We start from the raw sequence: 26,014 nt of genomic DNA, 5'->3' as shown, positions 1-26,014 counted from the left end.
AAATCTGAAAGATATTATCAAGAATTCCTCAAGATATGATAAAGAAATGTGTTTAGAAGTTTTAATTCAGTTTTCAACTTTTTTCTTTAAGTATCCCTGAAGAATTCTTGGTAAAGCCTAAATCACTTAACAAAGTCTGCTTTAAATCTTTTAGACTTCAGTGAGCATTTTATTAATCTTGTTTGATTTGTGCTGTCACTTCGACACATTTAGTTGTCCGTGACGAACGCCGCAGTGAAATACTTTCAAGAGGCGAGCTGTTTTATTAAATTACGTTTTTAGGTTTAAATACTAGTAAATTCTTAGTGAATTTTTTACAAATAACTGTCTCATCAACTGTGTGTTGATAATAATAAATATGACTGAGTTGGTGGTGTGTTTGAATTTTGAGATAGAATTGTGAGAAAACGGAATATTTTCCAAAACCAAAATTGATTAGTTTTGCAGTTGATGTCTGTACTGTTATTGCGCATAATCATTTTTGTGGCAAAGTGGATATAAATTATGTTGTCTTACAATGTATCGTCAATAAACGAGACGTTTGATTGATTTTTTTTTTCGTTGTTGTGTTTTTTGGCTTACATTTTGGTAAAAGCCATTCAGCCTTGGTTAGAACTGCTTTAAAAATGTATGGTTTTCGTCTCTTCGAAAAGAATTTGAAAAAAAAACTTTTCATTCTTGAAGTTATCTTGTCTAAAACTAAAAAGATTTAATTATGTGTATTGCTACGCGCTGTCAGTTACAGTTTGACGTCGTCGGTTTGACATTTTGTATTAGTACGCCTTAGCGTTTCAGTTCAGTACAGTTAAACCTCGCATATGCACCTCATATGGGGGTTTCTTATGCGAAGCACGCATATGCGAGGTACAGGGCTTATGGGATTTTGGCTATATGGGAGACATGGGCTATATTTTTATAAAAAATCAACTAAACTATACAAATTTATAGTGTTTTGGAATCGTTATGAAGTCAGCTTTACAGCTACACCAAATTTACATGGTTTACGATGTTCTAGGTCATCCGAAACTTCGTCAAGTTAAGGCCTATGTGTTCAACGCCGTACAAGTATGAGGTATGCGATTTGACTGTGGTTTTTGACCACAGGTCATATCCAGATAACCTCAGGGAGGTTCAGGGACTAGTCTACCGATATGTGGTGATGTTCTGGGTCTTCTGTAGAGTCCCGGGAGGTACGTCCGATGGGTCTACCGCCGTAACACGGCAGAGGTCGGTAGTTTTAAACCTCAGATCATATCCGGATAGCCTCAGGGAGGTTCAGGGACTAGTCTACCGGTATGTGGTGATGTTCTGGGTCTTCTGTAGAGTCCCGGGAGGTACGACCGATGGGTCTACCGCCGTAACACGGCAGAGGTCGGTGTTTTTTGACCTCAGATCATATCCGGATAGCCTCAGGGAGGTTCAGGGACTAGTCTACCGATATGTGGAAATGTTCTGGGTCTTCTGTGGAGTCCCGAGAGCTACGCCTGAAGGGTCTACCACCGAAACAAGGCAGAGGTCGATGGTTTTTTACCTTAGATCATATCCAGATAGACTCAGGGAGGTTCAGGGACTAGTCTACCGATATGTGGTTATGTTCTGGGTCTCCTGTAGAGTCTCGGGAGTTACGGCCGATGGGTCTACCACCGTAAGAAGATAGAGGTCAGATGTTTTTGACCTCAGATTATATCCAGATAGCCTCAGGGAGGTTCAGGGACTAGTCTACCGATATTTGGAAATGTTCTGGGTCTTCTGTGGAGTCCCGGGAGCTACGCCTGAAGTGTCTACCGCCGTAACAAGGCAGAGGTCGATGGTTTTTGACCTTAGATCATATCCAGATAGACTCAGGGAGGTTCAGGGACTAGTCTACCGATATGTGGTGATGTTCTGGGTCTTCTATAGAGCCCCGGGAGTTACGACCGACGGGTCTACCGCCGTAACAAAGCAGAGGTCGATGGTTTTTTACCTAGCATAGCATAGCATAGCATAGCATTACGGGTCTGCACCACGCTGTAGGGGGTGCCACAATGGTCAATTCAATATTCTTAGACAATTTGATTGCTGCCCGGTACAACCAAAAATATCTGAGAACGTAAATTTCCACACTGTGCTCCAAGGCTACGCCCATACAGTCCCGTGGGAATTTGGGAGGGGATGTTTTTGTTGTTCACTAGTGGCAAAAGTGCAGGGAACCCATGCGACTTTTAAAAGTGAACGGAATATTTTTGGGAGGTTTGGAATGGGGGTTAGGGGAATTTCATCGGGCCGATGAAAATGGTTGATTGCGTAATGTATTAAATGATTTGGATGTTTGTAAGTGTAAATGTGAGTCTGTAGTGTATTATCTAATAAGCATATAGTTTTGTAGTAAAAATAGATAATAAATATAATAAATATAGTTAAAAGAATAAATATAATAAATATTATAAATATAATCAAGATGATTCCAGGAAGCTGTAAAAAAAAAATAGCAGTAATATAAAATATAAATACTCCAGATGGTTCCCGTGCTGTTTTAGAAAGTTTCGTTAATTTAAGCAATTTGATCATATATTGTATGAGAAGATGGTATGTTTCAAGAAAGGAATAGGATAAGGAATAATATGAACATTTAAATAAATTATATAGTGAGTAGATAAAATTACATGTAGACAGTTAAATTAAAATAATTCCAGAACAAATAAAACAACAGAGACACAAGTATCCAACCACGCGGCTTCGCACCTTCCACAGAACTCGATATGAACACGATCACGAATACAGCACAAAAAGAACTCCACAAATATCCATCTTCCGGGCAGTGTTGCTCACCTGATACTCCTATCAAAATATTTTAAAATATGACTTCAAATTTTAAAATTCTAAAGGCACAAAAAAAAAGCAGAAACCTAACATTTTAAACTCGAATTAAGTGTTGTAATATTAAATGAAGACGCGATGTAACTAAAGGAGGTTATCAATATGGAACGAGGAAACATGACCCGCGAAAAAACCTGAAAGAAAAGCATGTAATTAGAATTGCCTCACCAAATTATCACTCGATTATACTCTGTCACGTTATTTGTTTAGACCTTCATTCAAACACTCGCTTTTTCTTAGGGTCGAGATGTTTGTGAATGTACACAATATTTTTGTTTTTATTTCACTGAAAATTCGCTTACGAAACAAAAATTGGCAGAGCACGTCGTTATAAAAAAAAAAAACGTATTGATAATTTTCCATTTAACACTCAAATTTCCCTTTTAAGAATTCCTGAGAGCACTCAGAAATAAAAAAAATAAAAAAACATTTCCTTCCACTCTTTTGCACCACGGCAACAACTCTAGACAGAGTGAGAACACAGATTTTTTAGTTGCCAGCAAATAAACGACTTTTTCCTTCACAAATCCTAAAACCATAATCTCATTTGGCAACTCTTCCTTTCATAGCCTTTTTCAAGTAGCCGTCAGAGCCGTCTAAGCATCTGCGCTCTCTTTCTTCTCTTCTTGGCACTACTTTTCTTTCCCACACTATTTTGATTTTGACACGTAAATGCTTTTCTTTGTCACACCATAAATCGCACACGTCTGAGAAAAAAAAACATCGCACAACAAGCTGTCACCAGCCAAAACTTCTGGAGGGCATAGCTCCAGTTCTGCCGCAAAATTAAACTAATATTCCGGACAGTTTTTCAAAACAAAACACTAAAAACACCGATCAATACAGCACCCGCGACCGTAAAACACAAAAGTACCAAAATACGACGCAGCAGAAAAAAAACGCGATCCAGCCGCGAACCGACGACGTCAACGATGTCAGAGGTCGATGGTTTTTTACCTTAGATAATATCCAGATAGCCTAAGGAAGGTTCAGGTACTAGTCTACCGATATTTGGAAATGTTCTGGGTCTTCTGTGGAGTCCCGGGAGCTACGCCTGAAGTGTCTACCGCCGTAACAAGGCAGAGGTCGATGGTTTTTTACCTTAGATAATATCCAGATAGCCTAAGGGAGGTTCAAGGACTAGTCTACCGATATGTGGTGATGTTCTGGGTCTCCTGTAGAGTCCCGGGAGTAACGGCCGATGGGTCTACCACCGTAACAAGATACAGACCAGAAGTTTTTGACCTCAGATCATATTCGGATAGCCTCAGGGTGGTTCAGGGACTAGTCTACCGATGTGTGGTCATTTTTTGGGTCTTCTGTAGAGTCCCAGGAGTAACGGCCGATGGCTCTACCACCGCAACAAGATAGAGGTCTGAGGTTTTCGACCTCAGTTCATATCCGGATAGCCTCAGGGAGGTTAAGGGACCAGTCTACCGATTTCTGGTAATGTGTTGGGTCTTCTGTAAAGTCCCTGGAGCTACGGTCAACGGGTCTACCGCCGTAACAAGGCAGAAGTCGGTGGATTTTGACCTCAGATCATATCCGGATAGCCTCAGGAAGGTTCATGGACTAGTCTACCGATATGTGGTGATGTTCTGGGTCTTCTGTAGAGATCCGGGAATTACGGTCAATGGGTCTACCGCCGTAGCATGGCAGAGGTCGGTGGATTTTGACCTAAGATCATATCCAGATAGCCTCAGGGAGATTAAGGGACTAGTCTACCGATGTGTGGTGATGTTCTGGGTCTTCTGTAGAGTCCCAGGAGTTACGGTCAATGGGTCTACCACCGAAATAAGGCAGAGGTCACTGGATTTTGATCTTAGATTATATCCGGATAGCCTCAGGACGGTTCAGGGACTAGTCTACCGATGTGTTATGATCTTTTGGGTCTTCTGTAGAGTCCCGGAAGTAACGGCCCTGAGGCTATTCGGATATGATCTGAGATCAAAAACCACAGACCTTTATCTTGTTACGGCGGTAGACCCATCGGCCGTAACTCCCGGGATTCTACAAAAGACCTATCACATCGGTAGACTAGCCCCAGAACCTCCCTGAGGCTATCCGGATATGATCTGAGGTCAAAAACCTCCGACCTCTATCTTTTTACGGTGGTAGACCAAACGGCCATAGCTCACGAAATCTTACAAAACACCCAGAACATCACCACATATCGGTAGACTAGTTACGGCTGTAGATCCATTGACCGTTACTCCCGGGACTCTACAGAAGACCCAGAATATTATCACACATCGGTAGACTAGTCCCTGAACCACCCTGAGGCTATCTGAATATGATCTGAGGTCGAAAACTTCCGACCTCTATCTTGTTACGGTGGTAGAGCCATCGGCCGTAACTCCCGGGACTTTACAGGAGACCCAAAACATTACCACATATCGGTAGACTAGTCCCTGAACCTCCCTGAGGCTATCTGGATAATATCTAAGGTCAAAAACCATCGACCTCTGCTTTGTTACGGCGTTAGACCCGTCGGTCGTAACTTTCGGGACTCTATAGAAGACCCAGAACATCTCCACATATCGATAGACTAGTCCCTGAACCTCCCTGAGGCTATCCGGATATGATCTAAGGTCAAAAAACACCGACCTCTGCCGTGTTACGGCGGTAGACCCATCGGTCGTACCTCCCGGGACTCTACAGAAGACCCAGAACATCACCACATACCGGTAGACTAGTCCCTGAACCTCCCTGAGGCTATCCGGATATGATCTGAGGTCTAAAACTACCGACCTCTGCCGTGTTACGGCGGTAGACCCATCGGACGTACCTCCCGAAACTGTACAGAAGACCCAGAACATCACTACATATCGGTAGACTAGTCCCTGAACCTCCCTGAGGCTATCTGGATATTATCTAAGGTCAAAAACCATCGACCTCTGCTTTGTTACGGCGGTAGACCCGTCGGTCGTAACTTCCGGGACTCTATAGAAGACCCAGAACATCTCCACATATCGATAGACTAGTCCCTGAACCTCCCTGAGTCTATCTGGATATAATCTAAGGCCGAAAACCATCGACCTCTGCCTTATTGCGGCGGTAGACCCTTCAGACGTAGCTCTCGGGACTCTACAGAAGACCCAGAATATTTCCACATATCGGTAGACTAGTCCCTGAACCTCCCTGAGGCTATCTGGATATGATCTGAGGTCAAAAAACACCGACCTCTGCCGTGTTACGGCGGTAGACCCATCGGTCGTATCTCCCGGGACTCTACAGAAGATCCAGAACATCACCACATATCGGTAGACTAGTCCCTGAACCTCCCTGAGGCTATCTGGATATGATCTGAGGTCAAAAAACACCGACCTCTGCCGTGTTACGGCGGTAGACCCATCGGTCGTACCTCCCGGGACTCTACAGAAGACCCAGAACATCACCACATACCGGTAGACTTGTCCCTGAACCTCCCTGAGGCTATCCGGATATGATCTGAGGTTTAAAACTACCGACCTCTGCCGTGTTACGGCGGTAGACCCATCGGACGTACCTCCCGGGACTCTACAGAAGACCCAGAACATCACCACATATCGGTAGACTAGTCCCTGAACCTCCCTGAGGTTATCTGGATATGACCTGTGGTCAAAACCACAGTCAAATCGCATACCTCATACTTGTACGGCGTTGAACACATAGGCCTTAACTTGACGAAGTTTCGGATGACCTAGAACATCGTAAACCATGTAAATTTGGTGTAGCTGTAAAGCTGACTTCATAACGATTCCAAAACACTATAAATTTGTATAGTTTAATTGATTTTTTATAAAAATATAGCCCATGTCTCCCATATAGCCAAAATCCCATAAGCCCTGTACCTCGCATATGCAACTCTTGCGACAAAACCGAAACAGGTGGAATGACTCGTATATGCAAAGTTGCATATGCGAGGCGCTCTTATACGAGGTTTAACTGTAATCGGTATCCGAAAATGAGTTAATAATTTCTTCAAAATTAAACGCCGATTCAAAAACGGTCTATACATTGTGTTTTAAGTGTTATGTGATTAAGTGTAACTTTAGGAAGACAAATGCTGTGAATTGTGCGTGATACAGAGGAAAACGCCGACTTTTTGATATTATAAGTTGTTTTTCTGTTGACAGCAGAAACAGTAAAAGTGAAAACTGATATTTAAAATTAATTATGCAATGTTGGTGTTCTAAGTGTACGATTCGATTGAATAAATAAAATCAATTGAAAAAATCGCCCAATGTGTTTTATTTCAAAATTTTCTCCCTACCAGATCTATACCAATCAATCAAAATCAGCATGCGCTACGGCATTGGCAATACGCGATTTTATCTTGATAAAAGCCAAGTTAAAACCTTCTTAAATTCTATAGTTCTTGAGTATTCTCAAAAAAAGAGCTTCTCTCGCCCTGACACTCTTGAGAAGTTTTTAACAAGAGCATTACAAGGTTCAAAACATTTAAAGCAGTTTTATTTGAGTAAATAGAGTTTTGATTTCTTTCGCCATGTTTGTAGAGCTGAAAATCGGCTGAAAAAAGCAGCCATGTTGAATTTATGAAGAGGAAGCCAAATAAAATATTTTTCTGTTTCAAAAATCGATGTAATTTTGGGAAAAATATCAAGGGGGATAATTTTTTTACGAAGTATTACGAAAAATTAATCAGTGAAATTTCCGTGGCATAGGACTTACGGGGTATATCATTGATGAAATCTTAATAATTTTCTCTAGAATATAATGATATCATATTTATAATTTGTGTATCCGTAACTCTGAAAATCATACAATTACTAAGATTAATTGACAAAACCGAATGGCTTTCAAAATAATATATATTTAGTGCTTTTGGTTCTAAATTTGGTTAATTTGACATGATGCAAGACTAAAAGGTGTCAAATCATGTTTTATTTTGCTTTTAAAGAATTCTGAAAGTTAGACTGAATGCTTCTTGGTTTTGAATAAGTTTTAATGAGATTTGAGAGAGTTTTTGCGAACCAACATAAAACCTTGAGATAGGACCAAAACGTTTTAAACTGGTATTGAATAATAATCTTGATAACCTCCTTAACGGGTCCACTTTGCACTTAGCGCAGGTTTAACTCTTATTTAATGCGGCTTTCAGGAGTTAAATGCTTTATTACCAATTTTGTTTGAATGCTCTTGAATACCTCTTCAATAGTGTTAGAAAACTTAATTTGTTACTTGGGAAGGCTATAATCCTGCTCTAAAAATGAACTTTTTATTCAAAGCTCGAAGACCCACCTTCATATATACATATCGACTCAGAATCGAAAACTGAACAAATGTCTGTGTGTATGTGTGTGTGTATGTGTGTGTGTATGTATGTATGTGACCAACAAACTAGCTCATGTTTCTCGGCACTGGCTGAACCGATTTGACCCGAACCTGTTGCATTCGACTTGGTTTAGGGTCCCATAGATCGAGTTTTATACAGATTGAAGTTTCGATAAAAAGTTCAAAAGTTATGTATAAAAATGTGTTTTCACATATATTTAGATCTCACTTAATTGTATGTGTACTATGTCCGGATCCACCATCCGACCCATTGTTGGTTAGGTTATCAAAAGACCTTTCCAACGAGTGCAAAACATTGAAGATCTGGCAACCCTGTCTCGAGATATGGCCACTTAAGTGATATTGATGTACTTTTTTGAAGCCGGATCTCACTTAAATGTATGTAAACTATGTCCGGATCCATCATCCGACCCATCGTTGGTTAGGTTATCAAAAGACCTTTCTAACGAGTGCAAAACATTGAAGATCTGGCAACCCTGTCTCGAGATATGGCCACTTAAGTGATATTGATGTACTTTTTTGAAGCCGTATCTCACTTAAATGTATGTAAACTATGTCCGGGTCCATCATACGACCCAACGTTGGTTAGGTTATCAAAAGACCTTTCCAACGAGTCCAAAACATTGAAGATCTGGCAACCCTGTCTCGAGATATGGCCACTTAAGTGATATTGATGTACTTTTTTGAAGCCGGATCTCACTTAAATGTATGTGTACTATGTCCGGATCCACCATCCGACCCATTGTTGGTTAGGTTATCAAAAGACCTTTCCAACGAGTGCAAAACATTGAAGATCTGGCAACCCTGTCTCGAGATATGGCCACTTAAGTGATATTGATGTACTTTTTTGAAGCCGGATCTCACTTAAATGTATGTAAACTATGTCCGGATCCATCATCCGACCCATCGTTGGTTAGGTTATCAAAAGACCTTTCTAACGAGTCCAAAACATTGAAGATCTGGCAACCCTGTCTCGAGATATGGCCACTTAAGTGATATTGATGTACTTTTTTGAAGCCGGATCTCACTTAAATGTATGTAAACTATGTCCGGATCCACCATCCAACCCATTGTTGGTTAGGTTATCAAAAGACCTTTCCAACGAGTGCAAAACATTGAAGATCTGGCAACCCTGTCTCGAGATATGGCCACTTAAGTGATATTGATGTACTTTTTTGAAGCCGGATCTCACTTAAATGTATGTAAACTATGTCCGGATCCATCATCCGACCCATTGTTGGTTAGGTTATCAAAAGACCTTTCTAACGAGTCCAAAACATTGAAGATTTGGCAACCCTGTCTCGAGATATGGTCACTTAAGTGATATTGATATACTTTTTTGAAGCCGGATCTCACTTAAATGTATGTGTACTATGTCCGGATCCACCATCCGACCCATTGTTGGTTAGGTTATCAAAAGACCTTTCCAACGAGTGCAAAACATTGAAGATCTGGCAACCCTGTCTCGAGATATGGCCACTTAAGTGATATTGATGTACTTTTTTGAAGCCGGATCTCACTTAAATGTATGTAAACTATGTCCGGATCCACCATCCGACCCATTGTTGGTTAGGTTATCAAAAGACTTTTCCAACGAGTGCAAAACATTGAAGATCTGGCAACCCTGTCTCGAGATATGGCCGCTTAAGTGATATTGATGTACTTTTTTGAAGCCGGATCTCACTTAAATGTATGCAAACTATGTCCGAATCCATCATCCGACCCATCGTTGGTTAGGTTATCAAAAGACCTTTCCAACGAGTCCAAAACATTGAAGATCTGGCAACCCTGTCTCGAGATATGGCCACTTAAGTGATATTGATGTACTTTTTTGAAGCCGGATCTCACTTAAATGTATGTAAACTATGTCCGGATCCACCATCCGACCCATTGTTGGTTAGGTTATCAAAAGACCTTTCCAACGAGTGCAAAACATTGAAGATCTGGCAACCCTGTCTCGAGATATGGCCACTTAAGTGATATTGATGTACTTTTTTGAAGCCGGATCTCACTTAAATGTATGTAAACTATGTCCGGATCCATCATCCGACCCATCGTTGGTTAGGTTATCAAAAGACCTTTCTAACGAGTCCAAAACATTGAAGATCTGGCAACCCTGTCTCGAGATATGGTCACTTAAGTGATATTGATATACTTTTTTGAAGCCGGATCTCACTTAAATGTATGTGTACTATGTCCGGATCCACCATCCGACCCATTGTTAGTTAGGTTATCAAAAGACCTTTCCAACGAGTGCAAAACATTTAAGATCTGGCAACCCTGTCTCGAGATATGGCCACTTAAGTGATATTGATGTACTTTTTTGAAGCCGGATCTCACTTAAATGTATGTAAACTATGTCCGGATCCATCATCCGACCCATCGTTGGTTAGGTTATCAAAAGACCTTTCCAACGAGTGCAAAACATTGAAGATCTGGCAACCCTGTCTCGAGATATGGCCACTTAAGTGATATCGATGTACTTTTTGGAAGCCGGATCTAAAAAATAGATGAAACTTGTGTACAGCCATTGTTGTGAGGAAGGCTTCAACCACATAGGTGGATTAAGTTAGTTTTTTCCTTAATTGTATGTCATTGTTTGATCTGTGTAAAAATTTATGTATTTTTGTCGATCTGGCTCCAAAATTAAAAATTTGGATTTTTTTTTAATTCGCAGCAAAACATTTCTAATGTTTTTTAAAAGGTCCAAACGACCAGAAAATCTCTTCTCAAGATACAGATATTCGAATACTTCCCTGCCTATTAGTATGACTGACCCGCCAAATTTGGAAAATGATCTCAAATGGCTTCTCATAGGACCAGTACTAAAACAAACTGATTCAATGTAAGTATGAAAAAAAATATTAGTATGAAAATACGCCCTGTTAATTTCAGTAAAGTTATGAGCACAAAATGCAAAAATGAATATTTCCATAAAATATTTTGACAATTTTTTACAGTACCTTGATTGTAATTTTGCTTTGAAAACTTTGTAATATTTTTGGTTGCTTATTTTTACATTTACAATTTTTCAATTTACAACTTAATTATAACTTCGGAAAATCGAAAATTCAGAAAAATGAGTCTGGACTGCTATATAAACTTAAAAGAAAGTTAAAAAAAATCTTTTTAATCCATAACAAAGAGTTTACATCATTATTCACAAATACAGCAAGTTGAACCAATGTTACAGAATTCACTCAACCGCACGCAAGGACGATTTATCAGCCTTGAACACTTTATGTGTGTTCCGTTCAAGTTCGGCAAAATAAAAATCACCCTCATGAAACATTCATGAGCTGGTCAGTGCCTACTATGAATTCATCTCCGTAGTTCAACACTTTGCTGCTTTAGCAAAGCCTGCTTCGATGGTTGAAAAGCACCCAGTGTCTCCACCTTTTAATACTCACATAGGTCATCGTTGGCAGGGAACAGATGTAGATAAACCCGAGCAAAATCAGCACAAACAGCTCTCGCCGTCGTCCAATAACCCGCGGGTACTCATCGCACAGTGCCGTTATCATGGCCTCCAACCCTCCAAAGGTGCTGTCCAGCCCGAGCGTAATGAGCATCAGGAAAAAGATGATCGACCAAAACACCGACCCCTTCATCATGGCAATGGCCTCCGGATACACGATAAACACCAGCCCCGGTCCTTCCAGGCCAACGTCCTCGATGGACTTGTTCTGCACGTGGGCCATATAGCCGAGCACCGAAAAGATCACAAACCCGGCCAGGAAGCTGGTCAAGCAGTTGATACTGCTCGTCAGCAGCGCGTCCCGATAGCAGTTGTTGTTGAACTTGTTGTAGCTGGACAGCGCCAGCAGGGTTCCGAAACCGGGTCCCAGCGAGAAGAAAATCTGCGAGGCCGCGTCGATCCAAACCTAATTTTAAAAGAATGATTTAAAAAGTTGAATGAAATTTGATTGATCCAAAACTGTCTCACCCTCGAATTCTTCAACTTGTGCCACTCCGGCGTCAGATAGTACCGGATGCCCTCGGCTGCCCCGGGCAGTGTCACCCCGCGGGCCAGCAGGATGAGCAGCACGACGTACGGTGCCAGGGCCGTAACCCAGACCACCTTTCCGGCGCTGCGGACTCCCTTCCACAGTGAAAAGTAAACCAGCACAAACACTCCAAAAACGCACAGCGCCAGCGACGGTTTCACCGGTCCCATATAGTCCAACCCGTCCGATTTGTACTGCTCCAGGACCTGGCGCCTAATGACGTATGAAACGGAATAGAGAGGGGACCATTAAATGGACGTCGTTAAATTCGATGACATCCGGAAGTGAGATGACCACTTCGCGGGATTTAATGGGAACATTTTTACGAGAAATCGACACACAGTAGGCGACGACGCTGGGATTTCTGTCGTAAAAGTCGATAATGCAGGTGCGCGCTCGTGTATAAAAATAGCTAATAAACTCACTCGAAAAATTCTCGCGCCGGACTGGTCCGGACCATTTCAATCCCCCCAACCATCACCGACGCCGGGTTGGTAGCCACCGTCGATGTGGAGATCAGCAGTGTCTGGGTCGTTCCATTGAGCACGGTCTGCACCATCGGTCCAATCGTCGTAGATGCGTTCGTAAAGATACTGTCCACCAACGTAGTCGTTCCGTTGAGCAATCCGGTGGCCACGGTGGCAGTCGCATTGGCAAAGGCCGTCACCGGAGTGCACGCCTCGGTATTCCAAACATTGCCACATTTCGTCCACGGCAGCTCGGTGGTAAATGAGGCAAACAGATAATAAACGGCCCAACCGATTATGGTGTTGTAGTACATGCCCATGTAAATGTCGATCAAGCAGATTGCGTAGCCAACACCTGTGGAGTAGAGTAGAAAGTGAGGAAAGGAGAAAACGGTAGGCGACGTCCTCGTGGAAAACAGGTGCCAAATTACTTACTCAATCGAGCAATCGGATAAGTTGGCCATGAGTGCTTCATTGACCGCGTGAGTTGAGCAGTTTATCGAGACATGTGGATAATTTACGAGCCCAGAGAGCTAAATATAAATGTAAATTTGAATTTTCTGAAATGTATACAAGACATTTCACAGAAAGTCGTTTCGCCGAATTCAAATTTAACACATGGAAGATCAACAGAAAACGAATTCTAGGGAATTTATTCGCCGTTGAACAAATTAATGAGATTTTTTAGGAATTTTAGCGAGTAAGTATATTTTTCAATGCTTTTTTGTTTATCTATGAATAAAAAGCAGTAGCTTGATCAGGCTCAGACAGAAGGGGTGGAGGGGGGGGGGCACACGCAGAGTTTTTTTTATTACGGTGTTTTTGAATGAACCCTCAGACAAATCTTGAACAAATTTCTGTCGGGGGGGGGGAGGGGGGGGGCTTCTAATGTGTCATTCGGCGAAACAACTTTCGGCAAAATGTACCTGATTCTTCTGATACAAATCCAGCTTACACAGTGGTAACAATGTGAATATTCAGCAAATTATTTATTCATTCTTGAAAATTACACATTGTTTTGCTTTTTGCACAATTTTTGAAAGTTCAACAAACATTAAAAAAAATTAAGAAAACATTCCAAATTTTCCCAACACGTTACACCTGGTTCGATTATGTGGCATCAGACGACCCCTCCGGTTGCGGCTCAAGTGGCCACTTTCGGCTTGTTTTGCGAGCCGGCCCCAACACTGCCGTTCTCTCAAGTGCACTCGCGGGAGACATTTGATCGATTTTCGTTCGTATTTGTGGTTTTGCGACACGTTAACTGGGTAGGTATCTACGCTTACGACAAAAAAAATGGTATCTTTTTGAAGCACTTTAATTGTTAGATTAAATCTGAAAATGCATTTCTATTAAATTGTTTGACTGAATTTAGAAAATCAAGTATCCAAGTTATTCTTATTTGTTACTTGTTTGAGTAACTTATGTTTTTTTTTAATTTGTAACACATTTGGACAAATCAAACAACAAACAAACACTTCCAAACTCCACCACGTCTGATCCCAAAAAGCCTTGAAAATGCCACGTTCTTGTTTTTACGGCCTACTCTATATCTGCCAAGCTCGAAAAGCACTCATAGGAAGGACAAAAAATCTGACAGTAACCTGCGGTACTACAAATCCTAAAGCTCCACTTGTTGAATAACTTTCCACCCCTCCCACAAATGTGGAAACCTTTGCGGTTGTTTGCTCTGGGTGGCGCCGCCAAAAAAAGAAAAGAGAAGTGGAAAAACAAACTAATCCAAGTAGCACATGGCTACGCATTTCCACCAACACCACCCTAACGAATCACATGGCCTACTCCACACCAGGGCGAACCGGGGTACGAAAAAGGTTTTCCGACATTCCAAACGTCCAGCCGACTTGGATCCGTTTATTTTCGACGAATTTTATTTTCCCGCACTTTGCTGTGCTCAAGTGACGAACAAGGTGCTTAACGAACTCAACTCAACCCAACCCAAGGCAGCATAAAATGTTTGTTTGCCATGCTTTCGTCCGACGAAGAAAGAAGGACGACGGCGCGTTTAACGACTCAACACATTGTCATTATTGTCACCCGCTCGGAATGGAGTTCGTATAGTAGGCTGGCTGGGCGAGAAGTGGTGGCTCCAGAGTGGATTATGGCTAAGCTTGGTCTTACAATAAAAGCGTTTACTGTTGAGCTGGTTCTAGAAGAAGGATAGCCTACTTCGATGAGCAACCTATTGCCTTCTTGGTACAACTCTGCAGGAACAGAAGCGAAATCAGTTTGCAAAATCAAATTAATTGCTCGGAACAGTTTCGTCATACGAGGCTGCCCCTTTCCGGGAACGCCACAAGACACAAGACAATGATTGTACTAATTTAAAGAAGCCGTCGGCGACGGAAGATGAAAAGTGTACGTTGCATCGTACAACCCGCATCTAACCCAAGCAAAATTACGATCGGACTGTCTCTCGAAGTCATGCCCTCTTCTGCCAGTGACATTATCTCTCGTTAACCCTTTGCCACAACCGTCACTTGGCCGCCATCATCCCTGTAATCACAGTAGGCCAACCCTTAAACGGTTGAGCATGAGCTGGCAAATTTGCTGGAAATTTAATGGAATCAGCCAAACTTTTCGGCCAAGTTCATCGCCTACTACGGAAGGATTACACGCTGACGATTAAAGTTTTTGCTCCTGCCAGAACTATCAAGGCCATCTGAGGTTAGGCTTTCTTATCTAATTTGAAACATCCGTCCTCCCATCAACGCCCGACGATCCGACCCGTTCTTCATGTGACACATAAAATTTAATTCAATTCCGTGCCATTTCAATCCGGGCAATCAATATATTCACAACTTTACCCTCCCGGAGGCGGCACAAACTCGGTGTCGGCAGGCTGGAATCGGATAAATGCGAAATAAATTGTCTATTCATAAACAATTTAAAGTTATTATCCCTGGCAGACTTCTTGCGCCTCTCCTGCATCCTTTGACTCCAGAGCTAGGAGAAGGAGTTTTAACGGATGACTGGCCTGATTTTTGGTTTCTCACCACCTGTGTATACGGTGAAGCCGAAGCGATGGTCTCAGGAGGCCATGAATGAATCCAAGTGACACGTTTTGTGCTAAATGTAGCATCAAAGACGATTAACTTGTAGTTATTGTTGGATCAGTGTAGAATTTCAAGGAATAGGAATATCATGTAATTTATTGCTATTTAAACAATTCACTGAAGCGTATTGAGGTATTTAAAATCAATATAATGCAAGAAATTAAAATTCAGAAGTAAAATTTAAGCTGTTGAAGTCTACATTTTTAAAAATTTATCTTCAAATAAATACTTTTCAAAATAATAATACACCCGCAAAAATTAAGTTATTTTATCGATTGATCATTTATTCTAAGGCCGCAGATTTTCAAATTCTCGAGGATTATGCCTAAAAATTGTTGATGAAATCTGATTTATTCGAGTTTCAAATTCAATCAAAATAAATTACAAACAAAATTGCTCCACACATCACCGAAACGATTCTTTTTCGCTCTTAAAGCAACCAAAGCCAAACATTTGGCCAAGTCAAATACTTTCAACTTTGCGTTGAGCGCGTTTGCTGTAATCGTTGACTCGCTTTTTTCCGGTTCACTTCCAAATTTGAAGGCAGGATCCCATGAAGAGGTTTCCCCAGCCAGTAGCGCCAAAAGACGGCGAAGGTTGAAGGTTCAAACCCAGAGATCCAAGCAAGCCGATAGATAACCGATATTTGAGAACGTGTTTTATTACCTTGATATTTTCTTGGCGTTTGCTAGCGTTTCTTTTCGTCATCATCTCCAAGAAACCACGGAAGAAAAATGTACACTGGAGCGCAAAATAAACTTTTTCAAAAGTCTTGATAACATTTTGTGCCGTTTTTTGTCATCCAGTGTAGCAGGCTGTGAAACGTAAACTCGACGGCAGGGAGTTCTTAAAACTGTTTACCTTTGGTATCAGTTTGGCGCCACCGTCATTCCCAATCGTAGCAAGCCACAGATCATCAGACACCAACTTCAGAGAGCATCAGAGGGCTTTTCCCTTTTTGATTTAATGTTGGTTCACCCTTCCTTGCCGATGTGATTGCAAGAAGAAAAAAAATACCCAGGATGTGACGAATCCGGTGGTGGTTTCTTTCTTCCAACGGATCGAACTACTTGCAGGCACCATCGGCCAGACCAGGCTGGCTTTTCCCAACGGAGAAGAAGACAGTGAAGGGTAGTAAATCATCTCGTAATGAGTGCTTTTCTTTGCACACACACAGTGTACTTTGAAAGCTCGGCTGAAAAGAGAAAAGTTGTTGCCCGTTTCGAAGGAATTTTCCGCTCGGGATAAAAATCTTGCAACTTGTGAGCTCCCCGCGTAGCAGGCCGTGAGCGGAAGGTAAAGAAGCAAATCGGTGGCATGTCACGCGGCGTGGGTTTTTCTTCAGGTGGAAGATGCACACAGTTTGCCATGAAAATGCTGCGGAAAGGAAAAGTCACGTTCGATTTTGTTCCCGGCATTTGGCTTACTAAGTTGTTGCACAAATTGATGGTCGCCAATTGTCGCTGCTATTGATTCGTGGGCCATTCCATAAATATAACTTTATAGAAACAAATAACTTCAGTTACAGTTACTTTTACTGAAAAAAATCATTGATTGCTTCCGCATTGGAACTGTTCACGTTCAAAGTAAATAATACAAAGAAATCGGAAAAATAGAAGAAAATCCGCTGACACAAGAGATAAATTTTCCAACCCACAACGTAAGAGAAAATCGTCCCAGTTTTCCACCAGGGATATATGAACCACAAACTATTCATCTCTGCGGATAGATGATTGCAACCCATGCCTTCCCACGTCGCGTTTCCCACGAGAGCAAAAATATCATAAAATCAAACGAGAATCCTACCTTTGAGCGCCGGACAAATCCGTTTCCAGATAGAGAGACACCCGCACCGGTGAAACTGCCCCAAGGCAAGTTCCATATAAAACAGGGGCAGTCCACCAAACAGCAGCATGATGCAGTACGGAATCAGGAACGCCCCGCCACCGTTTTGGTAGCAAATGTACGGAAAGCGCCAAACGTTGCCCAAATCGACCGCAAATCCGATCACGGCCAGCAGGAACTCGGCCTTCTGGCCCCAGGTCTCCCGCCGTCGCTCACCGGCCAGCGTGACCACCATGGCCCGTTCCTTGTTTCCCTTCGGATTCAACGTGGTCGTTTCCTTAGCCTGGTCTCCGCCACCCGCCGTCCCGGAACCGTTCGAATCCGGATCGTTGCCATCGGTGTTGTCCTTGTCCGCCCCATCTGGGCCGCCGTCCCCCGTGGCATCGCCGTTAGTGTGCCATGATTCACGCTTCTTGCAGCTGTTGCTTTGCGGATCGTAGGAGGCGGCGTTGACGTTCGCCGTACTCGTATCATTCGTCATTTTGCTCCTCGATTGCTTCCGCTTCTTCTTCTTCCTCTGCTTCGACTGGGTTTATTGGCTCAGGCGTCGGCATACAAGAGTTCAGGTTTAGGACAGCGGTAGTAGGTCAATACGTCCTTTGAGTTTACTGTGGAATGAAGTTTTTCTTCAATTTCTGAAATTATTCTTAACTATCAGTAAAAATCTTTATTGGATAAAATACAAGAAACTGAAAAAAATAAAGATGTAAGCAATCTTCCCATTAAAAATAATGTGAACTCAAAAGAAAAGAAAAATCATAAAAGCAAAGAACTTATAGAATTTTCATATGCATGGCGCATAGTAACTTTTGTTTTATCCTATATGAATTAATTGAAATGTCCTATTTCAATTTTTTTTTGTTTCAGGTTGTCATAATTGCTTTAAAAAAAATGGTATGTCAAAACATCTTATTTATTTGAAATGACAAATAGGAGATTTACACGCAGAAAGTTGAATTTCCCTTCCTGATCAGAAATAATGGTGTAATATTACATTTTTATGATGTAATCTAGCCTCTATAAATGTTTAGCAATTTAAATAATCCTGAAACGAGGCAAAAATTTACTGTAATATTAAAAATTTCCTGAGGTGAACTTAATTGTCAGGAAAACATTTATGTGGAATTTTACCAATGATAATGTGTAATATACTATTGCAGCTATATTACATCATTAAATAGGTAATGTACTGTTAATGTATTGGATTTTTTGTATAAATATTATTATTTATTTTAAAATATTTAAAATTTAAAATTTTTCCCAGCAGTAAAAGTAAAAAAATAATGTAAGCAATCAACAATTAACAATCTTGTTAATTTGAAATATCTGGTATTGACGAAAAACATCGAAATTGCAGCAAAATTCTAAATATTTTAACAGATTATTTTCAATGCAGAAAAAATCATTTCAAATTGTTTCTAGTTAGTTAGACTTTGATTTCTATTAGAGTTTGAAGTCCTCTTCAAAAATTGCCTCCTGATTATTCGGGCCAATTTTGAAAGAAGAATATAAAGTAGTAACAACAATCAAATAAAATATAAATTGATTTGATCAATAATCCTCACACCCGCCAGCAGCTCGGTCCGGAAAACAGGAAATTTGCAAAATTCGCACCATTTTCAAAAATCCAATTTGTATTAATTTTGCGATCCGTGCCTCTTTGAAGTGATGTATGATGTTACGATGTCTCACAACAAGGTTGTCAGATATTTAATAAAGTTCTATTTACAGTTTTTAATCTATATCTTCGGTTGAAGTAAATTTTTACCAGAGAAGGGGAAAAACTAAATTAAAAGTTTGTTTCAAAACAATGTAAGCAAGAAGTATCATAACATGCTGAGTCTTCATAAAAAAATCTTTAAACTTTTCTTAAGGTAAATAGTTTGAAACACAATAGTCTCCTACAAATTTCACTAAATTTTTTGTAAAGGTCAAAGTTAAAGTTCGAGCAAAACATAAAAATAAAACACTAAATTTCATATTTAAAGCCCAACCTTGAACATTTTTAAGGAACAAGCATTTTAAATTGCTTGATACATCTTTACAGTTATGCTTCTACTGAAAATTTGCAAAATATAAATGTAATTACGACATATTTTTTCCTGATGTTTCGATTATGTTGTTTCTTTTTCTGATCGGTGGCCTACAAATTTTAAATTTGCAAAAATAATACTGAAAGTGTCCTAATTGCATAAAAAACATTAACACCTTAATGTATTTCGAATAGTACAGGTTTTTTAATAAAAATGTAAATCTTCAGCAATCTTTTTTTTTTTTTTGTTTTGCTATTGTTGGATTGCATTCATTTATTATACTAGGTGAGATTTGCAGATATATGCATTGACAAACCAAGTGTAAAATTAAGGAAATGTATTTTTTTTTCAGATACCGAACTTGAAATATTGACCATAAAGTAATAATCTTTCGTGTATTTCAAGAGAAATCACAGCTGTCTTTGACGTTTTCAAGACGTTTTATTAAAGTTTACACAGCTTGCTACGCCTTAAAACCTACATACAACAAAGAATCCAAGCAGCCTACCGCTTAATAAGCCAAAAGTTCAAACTCTTTTTGTTTTCATTAAACCCGCAGAAAAAATATACCGGCGTTTAACATGTAAATCTCCCTACTTACCTAGTAAATGACAAAAGGCAGCAGGTTGACCTCGAGTTTCTGCGTTGTCTCTGACGAGAGCCCTCCTTGTTACATCTGTGGCTCAGTTTCCACCAAACTCGGGAAATGAAAAACCATTCTCCCCCGTTCAGCGTGTTGTTTTATGTTCTTAACTCTTCTTAACCACGTGATTCTTGGGTCCCCTTGGGTTAGGTTGGCGGAAGCTGCTGCTGCGATGGCCACCACAGACCACTTCAAGATTCTAATCTCGTGTGCCTTTGTACCGGGGCTCATTATTACCTGACGATGTCATTGCGAACCTGCGGTGACGGTTCCGATGGCCACTGCCGGAAGCGGATGCTGTGGATGATGAACCCGAGGGTGGGAGGACATTCTAGAAAGAAAATTTGGGGGAGAGAAAAAGGGAAACACAATAGAGCTTAAGTCGCGGTTTTCTGGTGAGGATTTTTTTCAGTGTGTATCATTTTTTATGTTTCAAAGAATAAAAATCAGCCACAAAGGTGCACGCGAAACCACTAAAAAGTAAAAGGGATTTTTCAGCCTTGGAAAAAAGTCTGTTTGTGTACGTGCGTGCGTATAGAAAAGCGTATCGTTTAAAACAGTTTTTACGGACTAAATGCTTTTCGGATGTTCCGATGTCGCTAATGACTTCGTCAACGTTTTATATTTTTGCCCACATTTTTCGGAAAGAAAAATTGCGTTCAAAACGGTGGAAGTAGATTGTCTGACTGATAACGAAGGGGAAAGACAATAAAATACATTGCTCGACATATTTTTTTTCCTATGAAACCACAATAAAGGTAGTAGTAGGCTCTGATGTGGCAAGGGAGACGAAGCTGTTGAAACATTGTTGAAGAGATGTTTTAGCTTGATGGAGACGCACGGTGGACTACAAAGTAGGCATTGTGATATGAAACAACGCAACGCAAAGGATAAATATCGATTGTATTCCAGTTGCTGTACAAACGAAACAGGATTTTAATGCAAATGTTTACTTTGCTTCGAAGCTCAAAGTACACGTAACTGCAGAAGAGTCCTAATCAGCATCGTACCTAGGGGTTTGGAGAGGATAAAAAACTAAACTTTGAATATCAAAACTTTGATTTGAGCATTAACAGAATTTTGTTGAATGTTGGAGCCCAGACTCGATTATCCGAAGACCTTGGAAACATTTTACTTCCGATAATCGAATCACAAAAAAATCGTTGCCTTATTTTCGATTGTAGAGTTCGAGAATGACTTTGCTAAAGTGTTGTTTGTGACTTTGCTAAAGTGGAAGGTGATGGGTTCAATTCCTGGCTGGCTCTGTAAACTCAGATCCCTTTGAAAAGTAAAACTGCTCACTGGGAGACCAGTAGGGATGGGTTATTCTCGTACCAGGATGATGAAGTTTTAAAAAATATATTGATTTTAAGGAAATGTGAAAGGACTGATTCACAGATTTTTGCAGAAATCAATAAAACAAAATATAAATAAAATCATCAAACTATTGAAAACCCAAAGGCGCCATAGACCCAAGCTACATCTCTGATCGTAATCCAACCAACCGGGTTAGATTTGAATTATTTTGCACTCACTTCTGTAACTACACTTCCGCCAACTTCCACACCGCAAAGATTCTAATTCGCTTAATCTCTTAGGGAAAAGCAAAATTTTCTATTGCTTGCTTTCCCCGAAGGCAACAAACACACCTCTTCTGGCCAGAGCCAAAGATGTAGATGAAAGGCTGCGGCGCGGCAACAGATAAACTGTTTATGGACGTCCCCTCCCAATTTCCTCCTCCCCTCCGGGAGCTTTAGCCCGAATTTTAAGAAAACCGGACCGAGGAGATGTGTTTTTATTTTTCGCATTTTCCATTCAGCTTAACCGGTTGCCCTTGGAGGTGGACTCGGTGATTATCTGCAAATATTTGTGAGCATAAATCTGTTCAGAAGAGGCGAAAAATATTATTTTTTTAGAAGGAAAAAAGTTGTGAAGATATGATTCGAGTTCATCGCAAAGCGATCGAGGCAAGCGTTGAACTTTTGAGCAGTTTTCCCCCCAAGCTGTCACCGAAAGCGAAGCACAGTGGGAGATTCATACTTTACGGTGGTAAAAAAAACGGAAAAGATGGATAGTTTCTGCGAGGAATTGTTTGGATCGCTGGAAAACGAGACTCGGTACTAAATTAATTTAATTTTGAAAAACGAAAAAATAGCAACTATCGTTCCAGTAGGAGAGTTAACAATGCGGTTTTTATCTCAAAAGACCAAGGACTTTCCACGGACAGTGAGGACGACGAGTGCGATGCCTGTTCGATGTCCTCGACGGTGACCAGCGGAACGCTGCGAGGAGCAGCGGTTCTTTTTGGGGAAGGTTATGTAGGAATTGATGACTCTTTTCTGAAAAAAAATATACGAAAACTCATTTTCTGTGGTTTTAGAACTCAGACACGAGCTCGAGTACTACGGTGGCAAAGATACTTCCCAAGAAACGGCGGGACTATGATCCGGAAGCGCACAAAAATTGGCTTAAAGTTAAAAAGTAAGATTTTGGAAATCGTTTTTTGAATTGAAATTAATTTAGGATGAATTTTCAGTGAAGCAGAACGTCAGAAGCGAGAAAAAGAGCTAGCTCGAAAGAAACGAGAAGAACTTAAAAAGAAACTGGAAGAGGAAAAACGGAAGGAGCAAAGCGAGCAAAAGTGGAACCAATGGCTGGAGAGAAAGAAACAGGAAGCGGAAGCAAAGGCGAAACAGCTACAGAAAACCAAATCAAAGCAAAAGGTACAACAATCTACCTCAAAAGCATGGATTCCTAACGACGAAAGCATATCGAACTTTAAAGTTTGGCTAAGTCGAGTCAATCAGCAAGAGGAGAGTAAGTTTGGGGAAATTTTGCCCACCTTTTCTCGCAAACCTATTTTTGTTCTTTTCCAATTTTAGAAACCAAACTTCGGTCCCTCGCCCAGCAACGCCTGGAGGGCCAACTGAAAACCCAGCGGAAGGACCTCTCGCGGACCATCTACGAAGAGTGGTGCAAGTCGTCCAGCTCGAAGCCGAAACCGGTTCCGATGAATCGCGGCATCGAGAGCCTCCGCGGAACCGTCTCCAGCATCTTCGTCAACCCGCAACCCTGGCAAGGCAACCTCGATTAGTAGACAGTTGTCTGATGCTGACAGTTAATATTTGATTGATTCTTTCGCAATTAATTCCTTCACGCCTACTGTGCGGAATGGTCGTAATAAATTTCCTGTTCGTTCAAGACCACAACCTCGACTAGGGGATGGATTAGCCTACCAAGTTCCGACGCCTACTGTGTTATCAGCTCTAACCTTCCAAGTGCAACAATTGAAAATCCTTTTTATTATCGATTTCGTCATAATTCACTCCAACTTCCTCGGCGTTGCACAGCAGTCTAATTGAATTTCTCACCCGACAAAACAACAGGTATTCAGTCTGTTCATTGCCACTGCTCTACCACTACCAAATGAGCTAATAAAGTGGTTCCGGCTGCCGGTTGGCATTTGGAAAGAAAGGCGGAAAATTTACTCCCCACAATAGTGGCAATAAACTTGGGGAGCCACCATTCCTTGAGGGGGCGCCCATGAAAAATGGCGTGAAATGCACTCGTTCATTTTCGTCCGTTTGGGGGAAAGTTTTTGTACTATAAATATATATATGTGTACCATTCCACCCCTTAACGAATGATTTACGGCAATTCCGCTGTTCAATGCCAACGTATCGGTGGAATTCATTTTCCGCGAGGGTCACAAATGTGCAATTGTGTGCGCATCGAACAAAAAAATCGATTGTTCCGAAAGACTTACGAAGATTACTCTCTCCCCAACCCATAAAATATTTAAATTAAGCCGTTTTAATTGAACGTAATTTTAACCACTTTTCCCCACCAACAACAAAAAATGTCAATCGCGGGTTGACCAACAATTTCGTCCTGGTTTGCTGACGACTTTTTATCGTCGAGCACTTGAATCAGATTATTATTTTTTTTTTTGTAAAAGGGTTTTCCCATCCTGGGCGTGACCCTGTCGAAGGATTCACAGTGCGGGAGATGATAAACGATTATTTATCAACGGTTCCCGGGAAGGGAGTAAAGTTGATATCCCGAATAGCGGGGTCAAACGGATTTAGGTTGAAGTCGAATTAATAAAATTTATCTCTTCTTAAAAAACAATTAGAAGTCATAAGTTGTTAGAAAAACATTTTTAAAACATATAAAAACTAGAGAATACCATTATCTCACGCATTCCCTATGTCAAAAGAAGCCATTTTTTATCATTATTTTTTCCATACAAATCTCATTAAGCTACGTTTATAGAAAAAAACAACGTTTAAACTAACATTTCAAAAGGGTGGACCCTTTTCAAATGATAGAGTTGATACCAAAATTTCAAAAAAAAAATTATCAAAGAGACCAGAAAAAATTAAACAAATTTTCTATATTTTACATTGACCACTTAGTTTATGAGACAATGCTATAAAGTAAATCTTTCGCAGTTCCTGAGGGGAAAAACTGTTGAAGTGTATCGGGGCCGGCATTTACAATGCGGATTCAGTGATATAATGCGGATTCAGTGTGTATGTTAAGATTAATGTTAACATTCCATAGGTTGCCTTCCTAAGGTGTCGTTGATAAGGTCCAGCTTGTGACGATGCACTACCTTCCCGTTACTAAGTAATCGAATCCAGAAGAGAAACGATCACCAGTTGTGTTGGTCCGAGTCGGGATTTGACCCCCAATCTACTACGAGGCGGAAGCTTTACCACTACGTGACTCGGACGATAAATAAAAGGCTTTTTGGTTGAGACTTAAAAACATAAATTATCTTTTTTTTTTTTTTGAATTTTCTGAACATTTAGGAAAATATATTTTCAGGAAAGTAAAACCATGGACGATATTTTAGAAAATCGGAAAATGGAAATTTTCCAGTTTGTATAAAACTTAAAGTGGCTTTATCTTGAAAACGGTGCACTTCATAAAAAATCTGTGAAATACTTTTCGATTGCAAATTTGATTTTATACGAAAAATCGAAGTGATTTTTTTCAGCTGATTTTTTTTTTCAAATCATAACTTGGATGCAAAAACAGATCTGAAAAATTCAAAATTTTAAACATATAAATTTTGGGAAATTGAATTTTTGTGAAAAAAAAATAAAAATCTCGTGCCTATTTTCTCTGAATAGTTCACATCAATACCTACAACTTTGCCGAAGACACCAAATCGATCAGAAAATTCCTTCATTAGATACAGACTGTCGAATATTTACGTACCATTTTTATGTGGACAGCTGCCAAAATAGTTTGGAGCCTTGTGTGGTTGAACCAACACAAAATGACTTATTTGGTCATAGGAAAGGCCCTCACAAAATTTAAGCCAAATTAAAAAATATTTAAAAAAAATCAAAACTGGTCTAAATCGGCTGATTATTTAGAGAATTGCTCCTTAAAGAACTAAAACTCAATAACCTTAATTTTGTATCCAAACATGATGTTTGGAATTTTATTTAACATTATTGTAACATATTTCCGGTACCGTAAAACGGGGTGACTTTGATAGCCGGGGTGACTTTGATAGGTTTGCGATTTTTCCGCAAAATGAAGAGTACAATTAAAATACGTAAGGAATGGTTCAGAAACATACTGACCGTGGTAGAGAAGTGTTCAAAGTACCTCAACAAGAACTTTTCATAAAATTTTGACAAGTTTAAAAAGTTAGTTAACTATAGTTAAGAAAACCTTGATGAAAGCCATTATTTTAAACTTCTCAAAGTGTCATGATTTTCTCAATGAACATGATTTTTAATCGGAAAACGGAATGCATTTTCGGATTCTT

The 26,014-nt window shown here is 40.3% G+C and overlaps 2 protein-coding genes across 4 annotated transcripts in view; one reads left to right on the top strand and one right to left on the bottom strand.

Annotated features, from left to right (window-relative positions):
* The window catches only part of LOC6040571 (sodium-dependent serotonin transporter), a 44,813-nt gene that overhangs the window by 6,000 nt on the left and 12,799 nt on the right, over positions 1 to 26,014 (bottom strand). For both annotated transcript variants that reach the window (XM_038254280.1, XM_038254281.1), the window contains exons 2-6: positions 20,182 to 20,554; positions 17,509 to 18,155; positions 12,587 to 12,983; positions 12,101 to 12,374; positions 11,565 to 12,038 (exon numbers count right to left, since the gene is read on the bottom strand). In XM_038254280.1, the coding sequence (XP_038110208.1) occupies positions 11,565 to 12,038; positions 12,101 to 12,374; positions 12,587 to 12,983; positions 17,509 to 18,028 (1,665 nt within the window). In that variant the 5' untranslated portion in view covers positions 18,029 to 18,155; positions 20,182 to 20,554. The remainder of the gene's footprint in view (positions 1 to 11,564; positions 12,039 to 12,100; positions 12,375 to 12,586; positions 12,984 to 17,508; positions 18,156 to 20,181; positions 20,555 to 26,014) is intronic.
* On the top strand, positions 22,226 to 23,347 carry LOC119767036 (vicilin-like seed storage protein At2g18540). 2 transcript variants are annotated; one of them, XM_038254283.1, is made up of 5 exons: positions 22,226 to 22,340; positions 22,397 to 22,541; positions 22,604 to 22,704; positions 22,760 to 23,040; positions 23,106 to 23,347. In XM_038254283.1, exons 1-5 carry the CDS (start codon positions 22,291 to 22,293, stop codon positions 23,315 to 23,317), a joined length of 789 nt encoding a protein of 262 aa, XP_038110211.1. In that variant the 5' UTR covers positions 22,226 to 22,290; the 3' UTR covers positions 23,318 to 23,347. The 2 variants fall into 2 exon arrangements, with proteins under 2 accessions (XP_038110211.1, XP_038110210.1); XM_038254282.1 differs by having other exon boundaries at positions 22,394 to 22,541.

The sequence above is a fragment of the Culex quinquefasciatus genome, chromosome 2 (genome assembly GCF_015732765.1).
Source record: "Culex quinquefasciatus strain JHB chromosome 2, VPISU_Cqui_1.0_pri_paternal, whole genome shotgun sequence".
Classification (NCBI taxonomy): Eukaryota; Metazoa; Arthropoda; class Insecta; order Diptera; family Culicidae; genus Culex; species Culex quinquefasciatus.
Note: the sequence above shows the minus strand (reverse complement) of the source record. Positions and strands in the feature narration are given on the sequence as shown.